Source organism: Artemia sp. Qi Xiang Cuo, chromosome 20 (genome assembly GCF_049724085.1).
Source record: "Artemia sp. Qi Xiang Cuo chromosome 20, ASM4972408v1, whole genome shotgun sequence".
NCBI classification, from domain to species: domain Eukaryota; kingdom Metazoa; phylum Arthropoda; class Branchiopoda; order Anostraca; family Artemiidae; genus Artemia; species Artemia sp. Qi Xiang Cuo.
The window spans coordinates 8,603,430-8,627,927 of record NC_142813.1 but is presented as its reverse complement, the minus strand read 5'-3'; the positions used below and the strand labels follow the sequence as shown (position 1 = coordinate 8,627,927).

The following is a 24,498-nucleotide window of genomic DNA, read 5'->3' as shown; positions in this document are numbered from 1 at the left end:
CTTTAGCATTAATTAATAATTAAGTTAATATCATATAAAAAGTAGAAATAAAGACAAAAGGAAGAGTTCAATTCAATAAAAGAATTCGACTTAGAAGCAAAAATATAAGAGTTCCACTTCAGGATGAACTAACTCTGCTATCCGAAAGGTCTACTACCTATCCCCAATCCCTACCATAACGGGAACTAAGTTATTAATAATGATAATTTATATTACAGTCCTAATTAATGACCAGGCAAATATCAAACAATCAAAGCAATAAAATGTAGTTGAAATAAATAGTTGACATAAATTCAATAAAGATAAAAGAGATCACTTTAATAAAACACAATTCATTTAACTGACTCTGCTACTCTAAAGGTCCACGGCCTACTTTTTTCTCTATTGACTTTTCTCTTTTGGCTTTGAAAGCATCAAAACAAAAGAAAACAAGACAAAACCTTTTTATATAAATAATAATATAAGTTTCAAAATTTGTGCTTTATGTTCAAATGCCTTTATCACCTGAGAATAATCACAAAAAAATAGATTGCTTTTATTTGAGGATTGTCTGTATGTTTACCTCATTTCTTTATATTCTTTTCTCTCGTGTGTTAATTTGTTTAATACCGTTTTCATCTCTTTTTTTCCTCTGTCAATAAAGGCTTTGCAAAGAAAAAAAAGGAGAAAATCAGAATCATTCGATATCCTCCGTTGATAAACACTTTAAAGAAAAAAAACGATCAAAAAGGTGAACAAAAGGAAAGCATACTAAAGGGAAAACCATGGAAATGCAATCTAAAAATAAGCGATGGTTATAAAGATTTTCTCATTTTTTTTGTGTTATTTTCTAGTGTGTATTAATCGTTTAATCCATCCCCCCCTTTCCCCTTGATAAAGGCTTTGAAGTTATCAGAAAATGAAAAATAAAAGGAATACAAACAATAATAAAACTTACTAAGAATAAAATTTACTAATAATAAACTAAATAAAACATTATTATATTTTTATAAAGGTAAATGAGTCAAAAGGAAAAATGAAAGGAAGCACACGATTTAATACAATAAAAATTTATATTCTATTATATTATTATATAATATTGTATAATATATAATAATACATAAAATATATATTATTATGTTAAAAAGAAATTTAATATAAGAAAAGTATAACAGAAACTTACTTCATCAGGATTTTTCAGTTGTGGAGCTTCATTTTCAAGCCTTAAAAGCTAAAAAAGAGAAGTTATTTAATACCATTTAAAATGTATAAATTTACAGAATGTAATCTAAGGAAGTAATTAATAGAATCTATCTAAGATGATACAGATGATAGAGAATTGTTCTTTTTTTAATTTATACTGCATTTCTATTTTAAATCATTCAATGTCTCTTTCCAAATATCATTATTGCTTCTGCCATAATTGCACCTTTCTGGATCCTATTCTCCTATTCTGGTCTTCCTAATTTCGGGGTTGGAAATCTTTGGAAATCTGGAAATCTTTCCATTTTCTACTTTAGAAAAAGTCAATAAAGCACAAATAATAGTAAATTGATGACTGCGCCATCTCATTATATATAAAACTTTACATACTAAACTTCAAAAAAGAAAAAAATACTTCATTTGAAGTGGTCCAAAGTAGGCCAAAATCCTAGGAGACGAGGGAAACAAGAACATTACAAAATTACTTCAAAAAGGAAAAAAATACTGCCTTGGAAGTAGTCCAAAGTAGGCCAAAATCAGAGGATACCAGGGAAACCAAAAAATTAGAAAATCACATCAAAAAGGAAAAAAATACTGACTTGTAAGTTGGCCAAAGTAGGCCAAAATCAGAGGATACCAGGGAAACCAAAAAATGAGAAAATTACGTCAAAAAGGAAAAAAATACTGCCTTTGAAGTAGGCCAAAGTAAGCCAAAATCAGAGGATACCAGGGAAACCAAAAAATGAGAAAATTACTTCAAAAAGGAAAAAAATACTGCCTTGGAAGTAGGCCAAAGTAGGCCAAAATCAGAGGATACCAGGGAAAACAAAAAATTACAAAATCACTTCAAAAAAGAAAAAAATACTGCATTGGAAGTGGGCCAAAGTAAGTCAAAATCAGAGGATACCAGGAAACCAAAAAATGACAAAATTACTTCAAAAAGGAAAAAAATACTGCCTTGGAAGTAGGCCAAAGTAGGCCAAAATCAGAGGATACCAGGGAAACCAAAAAATTAGAAAATTACTTCAAAAAAGAAAAAAATACTGCATTGGAAGTAGGCCAAAGTAGGCCAAAATCAGAGGATACCATTGAAACCAAAAAATGAGAAAATTACTTCAAAAACGAAAAAAATACTGTCTTGGAAGTAGTCCAAAGTAGGCCAAAATCAGAGGATACCAAGGAAACCAAAAAATGAGAAAATTACTTCAAAAAGGAAAAAATACTGCATTGGAAGTAGGCCAAAGTCTTGACCAACTATTTTTTGTTATATGTTTTGCAAAAGCTTGAATTAACCTAGAATTTATAATTCTAAACAATTGGCTGGTTGATTAAGTTCATAATTATGAACCTTTTAAATTATTAATTGGCTGTTTATTGGTTAGCAGGATAGGGGAATTACATCGCCTCATCGGAATTCAATGAAAACTACAAAATTATCAACATTTCTTGCCCGGAATTAATAGAGAATACCAGGGAAAAAGGAAAAAGAGAAAATTGCTTCAAAAAAAGGGAAAAAGAACAGAAAAAAAATTTACTGTATTAGAAGTAGGCCAAAAAAGGCCAGCTACTTTTTGTTATATTTTTTGCAAAAACACATGTTTTGCAAAAACCGTTGAGATAGATGGTAAAAGTCTGTAATTTCGCATTTTTAAACATTTCGTGTGTTTTTGTGACTCTTTTTTTAGTCATTTTAGTGATTAGTCATTCATTCATTAGTCATTATTTCATCATCAGTCATTCATTAGCCATTAGTCATTTTTTAGTAATTCATTCATTAGTCATTATTTCATCATCAGTCATTCATTAGTCATTTTTTATTCATTCATTCATTAGTCATTATTTCATCATCAGTCATTCATTAGTCATTAGTAATTTAGTCATTAGTCATTTTTAGTCATTCATCCATTATTCATTATTTAATCAGTCATTCATTAGTCATTTTTTATTCATTCATTCATTAGTCATTAGTCATTTAGTCATTAGTCATTTAGTCATTAGTCATTTAGTCATTAGTCATTTTTAGTCATTCATCCATTAGTCATTATTTAATCATCAGTCATTCATTAGTCATTTTTTATTCATTCATTCATTAGTCATTATTTCATCATCAGTCATTCATTAGTCATTAGTAATTTAGTCATTAGTCATTTTTAGTCATTCATCCATTAGTCATTATTTAATCATCAGTCATTCATTAGTCATTTTTTATTCATTCATTCATTAGTCATTATTTCATCATCAGTCATTCATTAGTCATTAGTCATTTAGTCATTAGTCATTTTTAGTCATTCATCCATTAGTCATTATTTAATCATCAGTCATTCATTAGTCATTTTTTATTCATTCATTCATTAGTCATTATTTCATCATCAGTCATTCATTAGTCATTAGTCATTTAGTCATTAGTCATTTAGTCATTAGTCATTTTTAGTCATTCATCCATTAGTCATTATTTAATCATCAGTCATTCATTAGTCATTAGTCATTTTTGGTCATTTTTTAGTCATTTGGTTCACTTATTATCGGGTTTTAATCAGTGCTTAGCACTTCATTCAGTACTTTTCATTTCAGTCAAATTGAGTTTTACCCCTCTGTCTGACTTGTATAAGCTGGCGTTTTTAAGTTATATTATGTTAATTCAGTAAAATTTATAAATACCAGTATTTCATGTTAACCTATTTTAGCCTTAATCTCGTCAGGTATAACTTTATCTCGATGGTGTTGCATTGGCTCATTTTCATCAGTTTCTTAGAAAGGAAAAATACTTATTATTTGTTTTTACAAATTAACATATTGCCAATCGTATTTTTCAAAACTGAAAAAAAAATCCTTTTTCTACCGTTCTAATAAAAATTGGTAGCCAACTAATGTGTTTTTCTAAGATATACACGATTACTAGTGCATAAGACTTCTTAATTTTTCTTCAAAAACAAAAAAGATTCACAAAAAGAGTCACATCACAAAAAGAAGAGTCACAAAAAGAGTACCCATCTGACCGACCATATTTCAAAAAGTAAGCTGTATGAAAATTGTGGTTTAATCTCACTTTCTAGGATAATGATGAGAGAAGGGTTGAGACGGTCAGGACACGTTCTGCCGATGAAGGACGACAGATTGTCAAAGATCATCCTTATCGGTCAACCATCGAGGGTCAAACAAAAAGCATGTCCTCCCCGAATTGGGTTGGAGGTCGTAGAAAATATTAAAGGGAAACTGGAAAATAACGGGAGGGTGTAAGGAGGCAGGCTTGGTGCTGCAGTGAGTTGTTAGTAGTAGTAGTATGTTACAAAATAACTTTCTGTAGAGAAAAGATGACATCAGTCAAGGCTTATATTTTGTTAAAGAATGAAGCAACCATATGATAATGCTAACAATTGCTATCACCCGTCATAACATCGACAAAAAAATCCTTCAGAACCACCAACCGTCACAACATCCAAAATTTTTAAACTTTAGTTTTTTGGGGTTTAGGGTGGAAAGGTACCTAGGTTAGGTGAGGTTACGTATTTAATATATGCTATGCTTTACCCCCACCCCCCTGATGTGCAAATATATAGCCGAAATTTGTTTCTAAACTATTATATACTTATTACTATTATATAAACTTTCGTTTCTGCATCTTGTCAAAACTATAAGTCCTACATAATTCAAGCATCCATAGAAACATATCAGCTTTCTTTAGTATATCTTGGTGTTTATGGTACTATATGGCTTATTTTGCTTTTGGTCATTTTTACTTGATTTGGGAAAATTGGCTAAAACTTTGTTCTTGCACTTTTTTCCACGGGGGTTCAAAAGGATATTTTCAGGGGTGGGGTCACAAAAACTTAAAAAATGCATAAAAAATTTGTTTATATTCATTTTTGTCACGTTTTTACGAGTCGGACAAAAATTTTTTAGGGGGGGGGGTCTAATAATCAGCAATTGCAATATTCACATCACCCAGTTGCATCATCCAATGCAATTATTCTTTTTAATTTGACTAGATTAATTTAATCAAATTTAAATTTAATCAATCTTGGACTTGATATGAGCCATTTGGAGCTTAAATCCAGAAACTCTGCTTCTGAATTTTTTATGCTTTGTCCAATTTCATAATTCTATTTGTTCCGTAATTCTGCTAATTCTGTATCATAATTCCAATTTCATAATTCTATTGAGTTTTTTTTATACTTTGCGCGCTTAAAAGAAAACGATCTACAAATAAGTATTCATACTGAAAACTGAGACAAATGATATATGTAAACTTAATTATTTTTTATGTTTCATGTTATGAAAAAGAAAAACACATTTGTCAAAACATGCATCGTTTTCAGTAAAGCAATAAAGATGCTAGAGCAATGTACTTAATGTTAGGAGGGGGTTGGGGTGCAGCTTCACTCTTATTTGTGATAGTTAAGGTTTGTATTAAGATCGACCAATCCCATTATTTTATTTCTGCAATCCCATTCATTATTTAATTATTTTATTTTTATTATTTTATTTATTTTATTTAGTATGAATAACTCCTTTTCATAAACAAAGCTTTTTATTAAATTTTCAAATCTTTTTTCTAAGAAACATTCAATTATTAAACCTAAATTTTCAATTTAAAGATTCCCTCATAAAAGTTTTCAGTATAAAAAGAAGGAAAAAAAGTGGAATCTCCATTTTTTGTGTATCTTCCATTGTGTTTATGCATGTTCACCAATTCTTAGTTGCGATATTTATGTTAATATGAAGCTCAATCAATTAGATGATTCTATTTCTGCTCGTTTCCACATTAGAATCACCAATTTCCTCCCTTATAAAAACATTTTTTATATTTCCTAACTTCAATCTAAACAAATTCAATTATTAAACTTGAATATTCAATTTAAAGGTTGCCGCAAAACGGTTTTCAGTATATAGAAAAAAAAGTCGAATCTCTATTTCTTGTGTGTCTTCCATTGTGTTGCCAGTGTTGTCGTGCTTATCCTCTAAGTTTTTGCTTAAATAAGAAATTACTCTCTATATCTTTTAGTATCTTCTAAATTAGTATAATTGTTTTAAGCTCTACCGAGAGAGAAACTGGAAATTCTATACTTAGGGAACTTGAACTTGTTTTTAGAACTATACATCCAGACGTCTATACACCTATAACCAACAAGTATTTTTACTTCTAATTCAAAACAGTCATATAAAAAAAAAAAAAAAAAAAAAAAAAAAAAAAAACACATCATTCCTAAAGCAAAATCATATATAGAATCCGATTGTATACCTGAAGCTACGACAATATCATCTTAAAATTTTACTAATGCTTTCTTGCAAAACAAACCAAAAACCGAAAAAGAAAAAAAAATGTATAGATTTGTAATTAGTTTCTTTTCTTTTCTTTCAAGTTAAAACAGGGAAAAGGGGGGAAAGATATTTTTCGGGAAGTTACTTTTCTATGCAGCATTATTTTTTAGCCTTCTTTTTAATTCAAGAGAAGGCAGTCGAAATAAATACAAAAAAAAATTACATCATTTCAGAAACAAAAGCTTATATATCATCCAAGGCCGTATCCAGGAGGGGGGGGGTGTATCCGGTTTGACCCCCCCCCCCCGAAATTTTGACCAAGTCGAAAATTAATCTAAAAAATACCTGTAAAGGTATTTTTACAGGTAAATACCTGTAAAAATCGGGTAACCCCCCCCCCCAAAAAAAAAAAAAATCCTGGATCTGCTCTTGATATCATCCCATATATAGAATCGCCTTTAAATAATAATTAAAATTCAATCAACTTCACCACTAAACCTTTGGTGGAGCCTCGGGGATTAGTACAATATATTCACTATATGCTTGTTTAATTACGAACAAATCGTATCATATCTTTCCAAAACAAGATAAAAACGAAAGAAACCAAAAAAAAACAGAAAACTATAATGAATTATAAAAATGTATAGAACCATATTCTTAAGTTTGGAAGAATAGAAAAAAAAGTTAAAAGTAAAATTTAAAAATTCAAATTTAAAAAACTCGGATAAAAAACGTTGATAATTATATATTTTGATTTACTGCAATTTGTTTTGATTTTGGCAAATTAACTGTAATTTATTTTATGATTCTGAATATTTGGTGGTTGATAAGCCCTGTAATTATAAAACTTCAAAATTCGAATAAAATACAAAAAATAAATACAAAAAAAATACAAAAGCTCGCAATAAATACACAAAAATTACATCATTTCATATACAGCATCGCCTTTTAGTTATAGTTAAAATTCAATCAACTTCGCCACTAAACCTTTGGTCGAGCCTCGGGGATTAGTACAATATATTCACTATATGCTTGTTTAATTACGAACAAATCGTATCATATCTTTCCAAAACAAGATAAAAACGAAAGAAACCAAAAAAAAAACAGAAAACTATAATGAATTATAAAAATGTATAGAACCATATTCTTAAGTTTGGAAGAATAGAAAAAAAAGTTAAAAGTAAAATTTAAAAATTCAAATTTAAAAAACTCGGATAAAAAACGTCGATAATTATATATTTTGATTTACTGCAATTTATTTTGATTTTGGCGAATTAACTGTAATTTATTTTATGATTCTGAATATTTGGTGGTTGATAAGCCCTGTAATTATAAAACTTCAAAATTCGAATAAAATACAAAAAATAAATACAACAAAAATACAAAAGCTCGAAATAAATACACAAAAATTACATCATTTCATATACAGCATCGCCTTTTAGTTATAGTTAAAATTCAATCAACTTCGCCACTAAACCTTTGGTGGAGCCTCGGGGATTAGTACAATATATTCACTATATGCTTGTTTAATTACAAACAAATCGTATCATATCTTTCCAAAACAAGATAAAAACGAAAGAAACCAAAAAAAAAGAACAGAAAACTATAATGAATTATAAAAATGTATAGAACCATATTCTTAAGTTTGGAAGAATAGAAAAAAAAGTTAAAAGTAAAATTTAAAAATTCAAATTTAAAAAACTCGGATAAAAAACGTGGATAATTATATATTTTGATTTACTGCAATTTGTTTTGATTTTGGCGAATTAACTGTTATTTATTTTATGATTCTGAATATTTGGTGTTGATAAGCCCTGTAATTATAAAACTTCAAAATTCGAATAAAATACAAAAAATAAATACAAAGAAAATACAAAAGCTCGAAATAAATACACAAAAATTACATCATTTCATATACAGCATCGCCTTTTAGTTATAGTTAAAATTCAATCAACTTCGCCACTAAACCTTTGGTGGAGCCCCGGGGATTAGTACAATATATTCACTATATGCTTGTTTAATTACGAACAAATCGTATCATATCTTTCCAAAACAAGATAAAAACGAAAGAAACCAAAAAAAAACAGAAAACTATAATGAATTATAAAAATGTATAGAACCATATTCTTAAGTTTGGAAGAATAGAAAAAAAAGTTAAAAGTAAAATTTAAAATTCAAATTTAAAAAACTCGGATAAAAAACGTTGATAATTTAATGTTTTGATTTACTGCAATTTGTTTTGATTTTGGCAAATTAACTGTAATTTATTTTATGATTCTGAATATTTGGTGGTTGATAAGCCCTGTAATTATAAAACTTCACAATTCGAATAAAATACAAAAAATAAATACAAAAAAAATACAAAAGCTCGGAATAAATACACAAAAATTACATCATTTCATATACAGCATCGCCTTTTAGTTATAGTTAAAATTCAATCAACTTCGCCACTAAACCTTTGGTGGAGCCTCGGGGATTAGTACAATATATTCACTATATGCTTGTTTAATTACGAACAAATCTTATCATATCTTTCCAAAACAAGATAAAAACGAAAGAAACCAAAAAAAAAACAGAAAACTATAATGAATTATAAAAATGTATAGAACCATATTCTTAAGTTTGGAAGAATAGAAAAAAAAGTTAAAAGTAAAATTTAAAAATTCAAATTTAAAAAACTCGGATAAAAAACGTCGATAATTATATATTTTGATTTACTGCAATTTATTTTGATTTTGGCGAATTAACTGTAATTTATTTTATGATTCTGAATATTTGGTGGTTGATAAGCCCTGTAATTATAAAACTTCAAAATTCGAATAAAATACAAAAAATAAATACAAAGAAAATACAAAAGCTCGAAATAAATACACAAAAATTACATCATTTCATATACAGCATCGCCTTTTAGTTATAATTAAAATTCAATCAACTTCGCCACTAAACCTTTGGTGGAGCCTCGGGGATTAGTACAATATATTCACTATATGCTTGTTTAATTACAAACAAATCGTATCATATCTTTCCAAAACAAGATAAAAACGAAAGAAACCAAAAAAAAAACAGAAAACTATAATGAATTATAAAAATGTATAGAACCATATTCTTAAGTTTGGAAGAATAGAAAAAAAAGTTAAAAGTAAAATTTAAAAATTCAAATTTAAAAAACTCGGATAAAAAACGTGGATAATTATATATTTTGATTTACTGCAATTTGTTTTGATTTTGGCGAATTAACTGTTATTTATTTTATGATTCTGAATATTTGGTGTTGATAAGCCCTGTAATTATAAAACTTCAAAATTCGAATAAAATACAAAAAATAAATACAAAAAAAAATACAAAAGCTCGAAATAAATACACAAAAATTACATCATTTCATATACAGCATCGCCTTTTAGTTATAGTTAAAATTCAATCAACTTCGCCACTAAACCTTTGGTGGAGCCCCGGGGATTAGTACAATATATTCAATATATGCTTGTTTAATTACGAACAAATCGTATCATATCTTTCCAAAACAAGATAAAAACGAAAGAAACCAAAAAAAAACAGAAAACTATAATGAATTATAAAAATGTATAGAACCATATTCTTAAGTTTGGAAGAATAGAAAAAAAAGTTAAAAGTAAAATTTATAATTCAAATTTAAAAAACTCGGATAAAAAACGTTGATAATTATATATTTTGATTTACTGCAATTTGTTTTGATTTTGGCAAATTAACTGTAATTTATTTTATGATTCTGAATATTTGGTGGTTGATAAGCCCTGTAATTATAAAACTTCACAATTCGAATAAAATACAAAAAATAAATACAAAAAAAATACAAAAGCTCGGAATAAATACACAAAAATTACATCATTTCATATACAGCATCGCCTTTTAGTTATAGTTAAAATTCAATCAACTTCGCCACTAAACCTTTGGTCGAGCCTCGGGGATTAGTACAATATATTCACTATATGCTTGTTTAATTACGAACAAATCGTATCATATCTTTCCAAAACAAGATAAAAACGAAAGAAACCAAAAAAAACAGAAAACTATAATGAATTATAAAAATGTATAGAACCATATTCTTAAGTTTGGAAGAATAGAAAAAAAAGTTAAAAGTAAAATTTAAAAATTCAAATTTAAAAACTCGGATAAAAAACGTCGATAATTATATATTTTGATTTACTGCAATTTATTTTGATTTTGGCGAATTAACTGTAATTTATTTTATGATTCTGAATATTTGGTGGTTGATAAGCCCTGTAATTATAAAACTTCAAAATTCGAATAAAATACAAAAAATAAATACAACGAAAATACAAAAGCTCGAAATAAATACACAAAAATTACATCATTTCATATACAGCATCGCCTTTTAGTTATAGTTAAAATTCAATCAACTTCGCCACTAAACCTTTGGTGGAGCCTCGGGGATTAGTACAATATATTCACTATATGCTTGTTTAATTACATAGACATAGACATAGACATAGACATAGGTTTATTAAGATCGAACAGCGTAGCCATGGCTAATTTATGTCGTCTTTACAACAATATGAAAAAAAAAAAAAAAATACAAATAACACTATAAAAACACTAACACGTGAATTCAAATAACACTAAGTCTTGTTGTATGCTTCTACGAAAAAGGGGACAAACGTGTTTTTGTAGCGGTTGGTCCTGCAGACCGGGGGTTGTAGCTTCGACTGGGATCTGGTTCTTTGGTTAACAGGAGCATCGGGTGGGAGGATCAGTCTGTGATGGGGTGAAGATAGCAGTGACTTGCCGAGGGACATGATCAGTGATAATCGCCTGTCACTGAGAGATTCAAGGTTCAGTTCTTGCAAGAGTTTGTTGTAGTCGTCACTTCTGTTACCAATGATTATGTTAACAGCTCGTTTCTGCAAAGATTCAAGGTCATCGCAAAGGTAGTGGGTGCTCTCGACAAAAGGTCCCCAGACAGCGACGGCATATTCGAGTAGAGGTCTCACATACGTAATATAGGCATTTTTTAGGCTTTGAGTGTCGCAGCCAAACCTGCGCATCAGGACTAGGGTCTGAAGTGATGCATTGACAGCCTTAATAACCTTCTCCACGTGTTCGGTGAATGTGCAGTCCATCGATAATGTGACTCCGAGGATTTTTGCAGATGGAACAACAGGGAAAGGGACTTGCGGGAATTCCAGATCACGTTTTAAGGGGCAAAACCTGAGGATCATTGATTTATCTGCATTCAGTGTCAACTTGTAACGTTCACAGTCCTCAGAGAAGGATGCCAGAAGGGTCTCGCTGAACTGACGTTCGATTACACCTTCTCTGACGAGGTATTTGAGGACAAATGATAAATCGTCGACGAATTTGAGTCGCTCTTCGAAATTCTGAAGGAGGAAGTTGATGAGGGAGATAAATATGAAACCAGCAAGTCTTGTACCCTGAGGGGCTCCACAGGTAAGTTTAGACCAGTATGAGATCAAGTCACCTTCAAACAATGGAAATACACACTGCATTCTGTACTGGAGGAAGCTCATCACTAATGCAAGAGACCGCTTCTGTTTGCCCATTGCTCGCATATTTTTTGCTGCCGTAAGATGACAAATCAGGTCAAATGCCTTCCTGAAATCGGTGAGAGCTAGGTCGATGAAGGTACTGCCCTTGTCAAGCCACTTAAAGATAATGTCAACTAGGCGCACGAGGTATATCGAGGTATTGCAACCTTTGAGGCCGCCATACTGGTAACGGTCTATGTTTTCCCGCGTTTGCTTGAGCAATTCACGCAGGATGAATGACTCGGTGACTTTTGCAAAGGTAGATGTGATTGATATCGGTCGTAACTCGTTGCAACATTTGGGTGTTTTAGTCTTCGGTATAACACGCACAAATGCGCGTTTCCAGCACGACGGGAAAGTTGACTGGGCGAAACATTCGCTGATGATGTGTCCAAGTGGCTTGGCCAGGAAAAGAGAGAACTCTCGTATTAACCTTATAGGCAGCTCTTCAGGAAAAGAGCTACTGGATGGACACAACTTGTTCAGCTCTTTGAAAACTTGATGCTCAACTATTTCGGTTTCACCTTCGTCAGGGCATATTGACAGTAGATTCTCTATTTCAGTGTTAGTTGGGGCAGGAAAGGATGTACAAATGTCAGTAAAGTAATTGTTGACGTCATTTGCACTCACGAGTGACCCATCATCGTTCAGAATACGGATACTGGATGATACTGTTTTTCCAGCAATCTGCCTCACTAGACGGTGCCATTTACGGGGATCCTTTTTTATTTCAGGGTCCGAAAGGGATTTTCCGAAGGACTTTCTTGCCTCGCGACAAAGGCTAACTATTTTGTTTCTTAATAATCGTAACGACGTTGCGTCACCACTTGACTGCCTTACAGTGTTTTTTTCGCGAATCAGCTGTTTTATTTTTGTAGTGATCCAGGGCTTGTCAGATTCGCTCACGACAAATTGCTTTTCCGGGAAAACTTCTAAGTATTTGTCATAGAGTAGGGACTGAAATATTTCTGCTTTCCTGTTGACATCGCTTTCGTTGTATACTTCGCTGCAGCAGTGAGTACCGACCCACATTCCGTACGTATTAATAGCAGACCTCGTGATAGGTCTCCGGAGTACTTTTATTTTCTTAAGCTTCCTGATTTCACTTTTTGCCTTCATCAGCAGAGTGTGATGGTCCGATTTGCCCAATGGCCCGTTCGAAGACACGTCTTTGTAATATGGAGCAAGGTTTGTAAGAATAAGGTCAAGGGTGCTCCCGGTCACATGGGTGGGTATCTTGACCACTTGTGACATACCCAGCGTATTGGCAAGCCATTGTTTCTTTGTTTGGTTGAAGTCACCAGCTATTATGAAGCCTGGGCGGCTATACCGCTGACGTAATGTGTCTAACGTAGACTGAAGGTAGGATACCAACAGCCGTCTGTTTTTGGCGCTTTCAGGATAGTAGATACTTGCAATAATGATGCAAGAGACATCTCGTGGTAAATGTTTTGGCTTGCATAATGCCCAGATCGTTTCATGGTTAGGGTCATTGAAGTTATCTAAATATTTGCAGGGGATATCATACGCGTACATACAGGGCAACACCTCCGCCAATCCTGTCTGTTCTAGTGTTCAAGAAAATCTTGTAACCAGCCATCCTTCTACTTGTTTCATTGAGCTGCCATGTTTCGGTAATTGCGGCGATATGGATGTTATTCTGACGTAGAATGACATCTAACTCATCTACTTTATTCGTTAGTGAGCGGACGTTGCTCAGAAGGAAGTTTGGAAGTTGGTGTTTACAAGAGAGAACCTGCGGTGATAATACTGGAGGACAATCAGACCCGAAATCATAGGTAGGAGCATTGTTGTCAGGGATCAGCCGGGGCGGTAGGCTCACGCGCGGGATTGAGACTAAACACCTCTCACGCTTAGGCTTTTGGCTGGCCAATCGTCCGTAGGTGACTAACACGTCAATCTTAAATTTCTTTCTGCCACCTCTGCGTCCTCTTCTTGTTCGCTTGCGAACGAAGGGAACGTCATCTATATTTTTATAAATTCTTAGTGTGACGAGTGTGGCTATGACAGATGGCGCCAAAACAGCAAAAGAAATGAAAGTACCTTTTTTGCATTGATCAATATAATGTTATAATGGATTATAATGGAATTAATGGATTATAATGTTATAATCCAGTTTTATAATGAATTATAAAAATGTATAGAACCATATTCTTAAGTTTGGAAGAATAGAAAAAAAAGTTAAAAGTAAAATTTAAAAATTCAAATTTAAAAAACTCGGATAAAAAACGTGGATAATTATATATTTTGATTTACTGCAATTTGTTTTGATTTTGGCAAATTAACTGTTATTTATTTTATGATTCTGAATATTTGGTGTTGATAAGCCCTGTAATTATAAAACTTCAAAATTCGAATAAAATACAAAAAATAAATACAAAAAAAAATACAAAAGCTCGAAATAAATACACAAAAATTACATCATTTCATATACAGCATCGCCTTTTAGTTATAGTTAAAATTCAATCAACTTCGCCACTAAACCTTTGGTGGAGCCCCGGGGATTAGTACAATATATTCAATATATGCTTGTTTAATTACGAACAAATCGTATCATATCTTTCCAAAACAAGATAAAAACGAAAGAAACCAAAAAAAACAGAAAACTATAAGGAATTATAAAAATGTATAGAACCATATTCTTAAGTTTGGAAGAATAGAAAAAAAAGTTAAAAGTAAAATTTAAAAATTCAAATTTAAAAAACTCGGATAAAAACCGTCGATAATTATATATTTTGATTTACTGCAATTTATTTTGATTTTGGCGAATTAACTGTAATTTATTTTATGATTCTGAATATTTGGTGGTTGACAAGCCCTGTAATTATAAAACTTCAAAATTCGAATAAAATACAAAAAATAAATACAAAAAAAATACAAAAGCTCGAAATAAATACACAAAATTACATCATTTCATATACAGCATCGCCTTTTAGTTATAGTTAAAATTCAATCAACTTCGCCACTAAACCTTTGGTGGAGCCCCGGGGATTAGTACAATATATTCAATATATGCTTGTTTAATTAGGAACAAATCGTATCATATCTTTCCAAAACAAGATAAAAACGAAAGAAACCAAAAAAAAACAGAAAACTATAATGAATTATAAAAATGTATAGAACCATATTCTTAAGTTTGGAAGAATAGAAAAAAAAAGTTAAAAGTAAAATTTAAAAATTCAAATTTAAAAAACCCGGATAAAAAACGTCGATAATTATATATTTTGATTTACTGCAATTTGTTTTGATTTTGGCGAATTAACTGTAATTTATTTTATGATTCTGAATATTTGGTGGTTGATAAGCCCTGTAATTATAAAACTTCAAAATTCGAATAAAATACAATAAATAAATACAAAAAAAATACAAAAGCTCGAAATAAATACACAAAAATTATATCATTTCATATACAGCATCGCCTTTTAGTTATAGTTAAAATTCAATCAACTTCGCCACTAAACCTTTGGTGGAGCCCCGGGGATTAGTACAATATATTCAATATATGCTTGTTTAATTACCAATTAATCGTATCATATCTCTCCAAAACAAAATAAAAACAAAAGAAACCAAAGAAACCAAAAACCAGAAAACTATAATGAATTATAAAAATGTATAGAACCATATACTTAGGTTTGGAAGAATAGAAAAAAGTAAAAGTAAAATTTAAAAATTCAATACTATCAAAATGGTTACTAGATCTTAGAAATTATGCGTGAAAAGTAAAACCAGAAAACTTTGGAATACTACAAGCTAAATGCTAGAAATTATGCTAGAAGAATAAAACAAAAATAAAATTAAACTGAATATCACACTAAATACTAGTCCTTAGAAATTATACAAGAAGGCTAAAACCAAGGCCGTATCCAGGGGGGGGGGGGGTTACCCGGTTTCAACCCCCCCCCCCGAAATTTTTGACCGATTCGAAAATTAGTAAAACCTAGGTAAAAATCAGTAAAATTAGTCGAAAACTGAGTCAAAAATTAGTAACCCCCCCCCCCCCCGAAAAAATCCTGGATCCACCCTTGGCTAAAACTCGCAACTTTGGAATACTACTTGCTAGAAATGGGATGCTACCGTTTCGAACAACCGCCACAAGCACCAAACGTCATAACATCAAAAAAAAATTTATAAGTTTATATAATAATAATAAGTATATAATAGTTTAGAAACAAAACTCCGCTACGTACTTGCACATCAGGGGGGTGGGGGTAAAGCATAGCATATATTAAATACGTAACCTAACCTAGGCACCTTTCCCTCCTAAATCCCCGAAAAACTAAAGTTTAAAAATTTTGGATGTTGTCGGTTGGTGGTTCTGAAGGATTTTTTTGTCCATGTTATGACGAATTTTATGGATGTTATTACGTCGGATGTCCTGACGGTTGGATGTTATGACGCCTTCCCGCAAGAAATTATACAAGAAAATAAAACAATTAAAAAAAAACTAGGTATCATACTAGATAGGCTGCTAGATCTTGGAAATTATACAAGAAGAGTAAAACTAGAAAACTTTGGAATACTATAAGCTAAATGCTAGAAATTGTGCTAGAATAATACAACTAAAAATTTTTGGAAAACTAGAAATTATGCATCAATCAAAATAATGACTATCTCACCTCAATAATGCTTTCAATTATGGTCAGCCTTCCTTTATCACTGATTTCCGTTTTAAAACGATCCAAACACCAATCAAGGTAGCTATAAAAAATAAAATAAAAACTTCTATTATAAAAAATAAATATTAAAAAAAAATAAATAACAAATACTTAACTCATAGTCATATGAGACATTGGGGAGACGTTGGGGAGACATTGGGGAGACTGTTTATTCTTTAGTATTAAGCCTATATATTATAGATAAATCAACGAAAATCAAAACTATCTGAAATAAATCAAAACTACAAATGGTCTACATTTCTTGTACAAATACTAATAAACATATCAATAGTTTTATTTAGGTTACCCCCCTCCCAGAGGAGGTTTTAGGGGAGAGACAGAGGGGAGACTTGCCCCGCGCGCAGATATTTTAAGGACGCAAAATTTCAAATAAATAATTTAATATTAATAATCATTTTGTGATTTTTGAAAAAATAAAATTAAAGAAAAATAATTAAACTAATTAAATTAAAACAATTAATAATAATTAAATAATATAAATAAAAAATTAAAGCAAAATTTTAAATGAATTATTAATTAATTAAAAATTGAAACTGGTTTTTAGGGGAGAGACATAGGGGAGACTTGCCCCGGGCACAGATATTTTAGGGACGCAAAATTTCAAATAAATAATTTGACGTTAATAATAATTTTGTAATTTTTTAGAAAATGAAATTAAAGAAAAAAAATTAAACTAATTAAATTAAAACAATTAATAATAATTAAATAATATAAATACAAAAAATAAAACAAAATTTTAAATGAATTATTAATTAATTGAAAATGATTTTTAGGGGAAAGACATAGAGGAAACGTGCCCCGGGCGCTGATATTTTAGGGACGCAAAATTTCAAACAAATAATCTGACATTAATAATCATTTTGTAATTTTTGAAAAAATAAAATCAAAGAAAAATAATTAAACTAATTAAATTAAAACAATTAGTAATAATTAAATAATATATAAAAAATTAAATCAAAATTTTAAATGAATTATTGATTAATTGAAAATAGAAAATGATTTTTAGGGGAGAGACATAGGGGAGACTTGCCCCAGGCGCTGATATTTTAGGGACGCAAAATTCCAAATGAATAATCTGACATTAATAATAAATTTTTAATTTAAAAAAAAATAAAATTAAAGGAAAATAATTAAAATAATTAAATTAATACAATTAACAATAATTAAATAATATAAATAAAAAATTAAAATAAAATTTTAAACGAACTATTAATTAATTAAAAAATTGAAAATGATTTTGTTAACAAACGAAAATTTGTTAAAATTTGGCTTGAAATTTTTTTGGGAGACAATCGGGGGCGCTAACCAAAATTTTGCCACGGGCGCACGAGGGACTAGACCCGCCACTGCCCCTCCTCAAACTTTGTCTTAGAAAGTTATTTAGGGTGTGTTCAATGTCGTCAATTATTTATAGCATAGTACTTGTTAAAATCCGTCAAGTCCATTTAAAAAGGCCTACTTTGGCAAAATAGAAAACTGGATTTTTTTTTTTTTTTTTTTTAGTTAGATTCTTTTACTGTTAGGCTGGGGAGACTTTTTGAGATAGACTCAAAATTCATAAGAATAATGCTCCTAGTTGGTGGTATATAAGTGATTTGAACAATGTTAATTAAAACCCAATAACTGTTTTATATCTATTTATTTTGTATTTTATGAGTAAATAAAACAAAATAGAAAGTAGGCCTTCGAAAATGGACTTTGGCAAATTTTAACAAGTGCTATGTTATAACCACGAAATTTTCTTAATAATTGTAAGGCCAAACCTAACCTAAGAGAGTATTTTATATTTATTTTTATTTTTTATAGTTATCGAGCCTTAAATAAACATTAAACCCCATTAAAACATTAAAATGATATATTTGCCATTTACTTTACTTCTTAGCAACATTCAATATACAGAATTTTGAATTTTTATAATTACAGGGCTTATCAACCACCAAAAATTCAGAATCATAAAATAAATTACAGTTAATTCGCCAAAATCAAAACAAATTGCAATGAATGAAAATATATAATTATCGACGTTTTTTATCCGAAAACCAACAAACACTTCAATAGAGCCCTTTTAACGTTATCCACCCCCCCCCCCCAGTACTTTATTCTAGTTTAGCCTTTTAACTATAGATGTCTATAAGCATTTGCACAATCGGCTGTGTCTTAGTAACCTGACAAATGTTATTCATTGAAATATTAGAACCGATTAGAAAATTTGTTATTTACATGGCGAGAATCAGGATTTAAAATTTTAGTTTCATAATTATTATAGGCATAGTCAACCATGAAATATTCAGAATCATACATTAGAATCAATCAATCACAAAATACATTAGAATTTACGAGTATATAAGAACAATTTTTACCTAAGAATTACAAAATTAGCCGAATAAGCCGAATTACAAATTACTTACGCAGCACAAAATGGAAGAAGAAGAAATATCAATTTATGCAGTATGGGATAGAAAAATTCCAACGAAACGATTTAAAAATACTTCTTCTAAACACGTACACGGCGATCCTCAATTTGACTCATTCAACCAAACTCAACAGAATTAGAAATTTTATTTCGCGTAGTTTGGACAAGCTGCTTATTACCATTAAAATAATTTTGTTCAGGGTCACAACCCAGGAGGAGGTTTATTTTTGTGTCCAGTTCGAGTCCCCCTTAGTTAAAAGTTTTAATCTCTCCTTAGTTATGAAAATTTTAGTTTTATAATTATTATAGGCCTAGTCAACAATGAAATACTCAGAATCATAAAATAAAATAGAGTTGAATCTCCAAAAGTCAAAACTAATTCCATTGAATCAGAACATACAATTATAGACATTCTTTATCCAAAAACCAACAAACATATCAATGGAGGCTTATTCAGGTTATAATACCCCCTCCCCCGGTACTTTATTCTAGCTTAGCTTCAATTTAAAACTAAGCACTTATTCTACCATAGATTTCTATAAGCATTTGCACAATCGATGCTAAAAAATGTGGCTAATTTTAAGATAACAAATTGTCATTTACTTTGTTTCCCAGCGACGCATTACTACTACTACTGCTACTAACAACTCACTGCAGTTCCAAGCCGCCTGAGACCAACACAACTACACGCACTCCTCTTCCATTGCAAACTTTTCAAAGCCTCCCTCTTTACACACTCCCAAGAAGTTCCCCTTTCCGGGAAATTTTTCCTTAGGACATCCCCCCACCCCATACGGGGGCAATCTGCTTTTCGTTTGGCCCTAGACAGTTGCCCGATAAGGAAGATCATGGGCAATCTCATGGGCGTAGGAAAGGGGGAGACAAATGCCCTCCCTCCCCTAGAACTTCAAATTTACGCTACATATTAACGAGAACTTTTCGTGTGTTGGAATTTTTCTTTTCGATGTTTACTGTAGATGATTGGAAAAACTGGAAATAACTGAAATTTCCAAATATCGTTTCCGATATCGATATTTACATTTTGATATCCAATATTGATGTTTGGTCCGATATATAGATAGGAGACTGGCCCGTGATCAGCAGGTTTTGACTTTTTAAATTCTCCAGGAATAGATTCAAGCGATAAGAAGTTACTGAGTATGCCAAAGAAAAGGTAAGTCATTCAATATCATCCTTGAACAAGACGATTAGAAATACCCCATCACTTTTCCACCTGGATGCCTCTCTATCCATGTGGTCAAAAGTGCCGAACCTGGGCCACCCCGCTACTGGTTCGGCCGTCTCTGGCTTACGGCCGTCAACTGACAAAAGAAACAGAGAAGTGGCCAGGGAAACTTAAAACTTGTTTTTCGGCTACAGAATATAGTCAGCATAAAAAACAAAAAAAAATCAATGCGGTTTAAAAAAAAAACTAAAAAGTATTAATTTCAAATTACAAATTGACAGATCAACACCAAAAGTAAGCCGCTCTGTTAATCTTGAGGTTCCACCTGTCAGTACTTGCATTTTCATTTCAACTTCTGTCTTTAAGACACTATCGATCTCGTCAGTTAGCGCTAAGTCATGGTAATAACATGGTGAACAACCCTTTCTTGCTCTTCAGCTCACTCAGAATGTAATCACCAGCTTTGAATTTCTAAGTGTAAAATTGGAAGTTGATGGTAGAAGGCTTGTCTTCAACGTCCATACTGGAGTTACAGGCTAGTCTACGTCAGAATCGTCACTCCAACTGTAACTCCTCTTACGAGAAACATGTCTTTTGCTTAACAGTCTTTTCAATTCTCTGACTTTCTTCCATTTCAGAACTAGGGCTTTTTGGCAGATACAGCTTTTATCACAGCAGTAATGCTTTCTTTCACAGGGGTGTAAGTGAGCACTTCTAAATTTTCATATTTTCTTTCCTGTTTATTTTACGTGTTGAGTCTTTTGGAAAGGGGTCTGTAAGGACCATCTCTTTTAACGAATCATCTGATGACCTTTGCTTCTCATTTAGACAGGACCTGCGTTGCGTCCGTTTCGAGGTCTATGTTAAAGAAGGAGTCTAAATGTCGCACAGAAAGTGCGCTGTGCATAGAAACTTCCCATGTAAGTGCTTCACAAGATGTGCTTCACAAGTGCTTCACAAGATTCTGTCTGAGACATATGACAAGAGAAAATCAAAATCCTTGAAGACATCTCTGTTGTTGGAGTAGATCCGACTTCCTCTAAATCCACTGATTATATTCCCAGGAGTTAAAACCTTTGGATATGCTTTCTCCAGCAGCTCAGCAATACTACACACTGATATTGTTGTACATTTATGGGCAACCATAAATGTTTTGCGGCTTCCTAGTAGTAGTAGAGGCTGTAGTTTGTGAGTAGTGGAGTGTGGAGTAGTGGAGTAGTTTGTGAGTGTGGAGAGAGGCAGTTAAAAGTACAACACCATTATTTTTAGCTAGATCAAGCAATTCAATGGTGTATCGGCTGATCTGGTCGTTTATTTTCAGAAGTACAGGTGACTGTTTGAATGGAAGGATAAAATGCTGCAAGTAAAGCAAAAAATGGGAGGCACTCATCCAGTCAGAAATATTTTCTGAGCATAGAACGTATCCTAGCCATTTCAATATTTCTCTCATCATAGCCCTAGAAAGCAGGATCGACCCATATTTTCCGTACAGCCTACTGTTTGAGATACGGTCAATCAGTCGGGTACTCAAAATAATACGTAAGCAATTTCTCTGGAAAACATCTAGCAAAACCTCCTCCATCCTTCGGAGAGCCAACGCTTCAGAATACGACTGTCATCACTGTAACTTACTCGGCAACAACTTATTCTCGGCAACACTCGAAGCATAAAATTGGTAAATATTAATGGTGATGGTAAATTCGCTGTTAATTTTGAAGCCCATTTAAAAAAGCTAATTTTGCAAAAAGTAATTTTCAGTAGATTCCAGGTATAAACTGTAAATAATACTAACACACTGTCAATAGCCAGATCAAAATATTTCTATTTTATGCCAATTAGAGTCAGGCATAGGATAAAAATGGATACAGCAGACAACAATAAAAATATAGGGAAGAATAAAATAAAGAAGGAACAAGAATTGAAATGAGTAAAGAAGAGAAAAAGAATGGTTACACTCCAAGATCATGTTCTGAAATATATCCTGCTTTTCCAATAGAAAACGCCACCTGCTGTCGATTTTCTAGGCCAGGAGCAGCGTGAGATAAGTCTAACATGGCATTCAGCAGGGTTTCCAAATTTCTTCTTATATATTTCCCATTTTCTGGTAACAAAATTGATTCCTATAATGATAAGTGAATGAACAACTTTGACATTGTAAAGTAACACTAATGTTAAAAATTTTATTAACATGAATTTTCATATAACCTTTGTCAAAGCCTTTTCTTGGGGTGAGGGTCCTCCGTGCAGTGACCAAGGTGTAGTCATACTTTCAAACTAGCCTGTAAATCATTTATACGTAGCATAACTTAAGACTTCGCATTGCGTTATATAATCACAAAAGAGCAAATTGTGTCCGTAACCACGGATGTCGCCATTTACTATTTATCACCAAATGCTTTCGATGGTAACCCTGCTCATGATATACTCATTTGCACTGGCACAAACCCGATAAGTTCTTAGTAGTTACTTACTAAATAAGAAATTAAACCCATTTTGTATTGTCAATAAACATTGTCGGTACGTCGCAAGTCAAATGGAAAATTACCACCATCATTAGCCTTTTATTCAAATCTTTTACCCCGCCGTTTGAAAAATTGCTTGTGCTTAATAAAGAAAAAACAAAAAAAAACATTTTGATGGTACATTTACATTTCCAAAAAGACAACTACATGGCATTATACTTTAGGGAAATGTGCGTTACATTATGGCAAAGTCAACATCGTAACAGCAAAACGTGATAAACAATTAATAAATTTCCAAATTAAATTAATAAACATCTCCTAGGAAGCCTTTCACGTTAGACAGAGCTTAAATCTCCATTCCACATTTTGAATTTTTGAATAGTCTACTTATGATGATTGTGATGATTTTAGACATGATTATGATTTTTTTTTATGAATTTTTATGTCAAAAAAGTAAAAGAACTTGTTAGTGTGTGAAAAGTTATAGCCTACTTGACTTAACGAACTTAACTATTTACAATAGACAACAACGTACGCAGGGGGAGAGCCGCTTTACTATTTCCATTCCCAACTCCTTCGAAGTTCGGATCTGTGATAGTTGGTCTTGCCAAAAATTTTGGAGTTTCGAAAGTTTCAAATATCTCTTAATTGCATTTTCTAAATTTCTTCATTTAATAAAAATTTTTAATCCGACATGGCATTCAAGAGGGTTCCAGTGTTTTCTTTTTATCCAGTTTATCAGGTGACAAAAGTGATATTAATTATATTCATAAACAAAATCTACCGCAAATTAGTGTAGTATGGCCGTCAATTAAACTCCCCAAAAAACAGCATTATATAGGCTTAACTAAAACTTAAACAGATTGCTAAAACTCATCACTTTTTTAGCCAATTGGTTTAGCCATACATTTAGAATGAAAGGTATAAAAAAATAAGCTTGAAAACGGCGTCTGTTTAAAATAGAAGAACTAAATTAGTCGTCACAAATAGTATTACACCAAGAACAAAAATCTGGAAATTAATTATATATGTTTATTGAAGTCCGAATCAAATTAAACTTAGGCGGGAGGGGGAGGGGTTCATTGGGTCCAAACGAATACATTTAGTTTTATAGTGTGTATGTTGAGTCTCGGGCCAGTATGCTGCGTTGGGTCTCTTTGTTGGGTTTACGAAAAGAAATGTGGGCCAGCTTCTTTGAATTTTTAAGAATGGAATAAAATTTTTAAAGAGCAGATTGAAAAGGTTAAAAAATTGATCTAAACAGTCCCCCCCCCCCTTCTTTAAAAATTGAAATCCCTACGGTGACACATACACCATATACTAAAATCCTTATCACACATTCATTTCGTTAAATATGTTTAGCTACGTCGAATGTTTTTAGGCAAATAAAATCCAGCTCACCTAAGCTATCTCCTTGACCGTTCTCCTTGACAATTGAAACGTTCAACTGAGTTGGACGTCTTTAGTCTGAAAAATCCAACTCACCGAAAGTGGATTTATGATATCTCCTTGACCGTTAACTGACCGTTCTCCTTGACGGTTAAAACGTTCAACTGAGTTGGACGTTTTAAGTCAAACAAATCCAATTCACCGAAAGTAGAATTAAGGCAATTCCTTGACTGTTCAACAGACCGTTCTCCTTCACGGTTGAAACGTTCAGCTGAGTTGGACGTTTTAAGTCAAACAAATCCAATTCACCGAAAGTGGAATTAAGGTAATTCCATGACTGTTCAACAGACCTTTCTCCTTCACGCTT

The 24,498-nt window shown here is 31.7% G+C and overlaps 1 protein-coding gene across 1 annotated transcript in view; it reads right to left on the bottom strand.

Annotated features, from left to right (window-relative positions):
* nonC (serine/threonine-protein kinase Smg1) overlaps positions 1-24,498 on the bottom strand; it is a 331,176-nt gene that overhangs the window by 281,820 nt on the left and 24,858 nt on the right. Inside the window, exons 4-6 of the mRNA XM_089106498.1 lie at positions 22,234-22,400; positions 16,622-16,703; positions 1,163-1,210 (exon numbers count right to left, since the gene is read on the bottom strand). Coding sequence (XP_088962624.1) covers positions 1,163-1,210; positions 16,622-16,703; positions 22,234-22,400 — 297 coding nt within the window. The remainder of the gene's footprint in view (positions 1-1,162; positions 1,211-16,621; positions 16,704-22,233; positions 22,401-24,498) is intronic.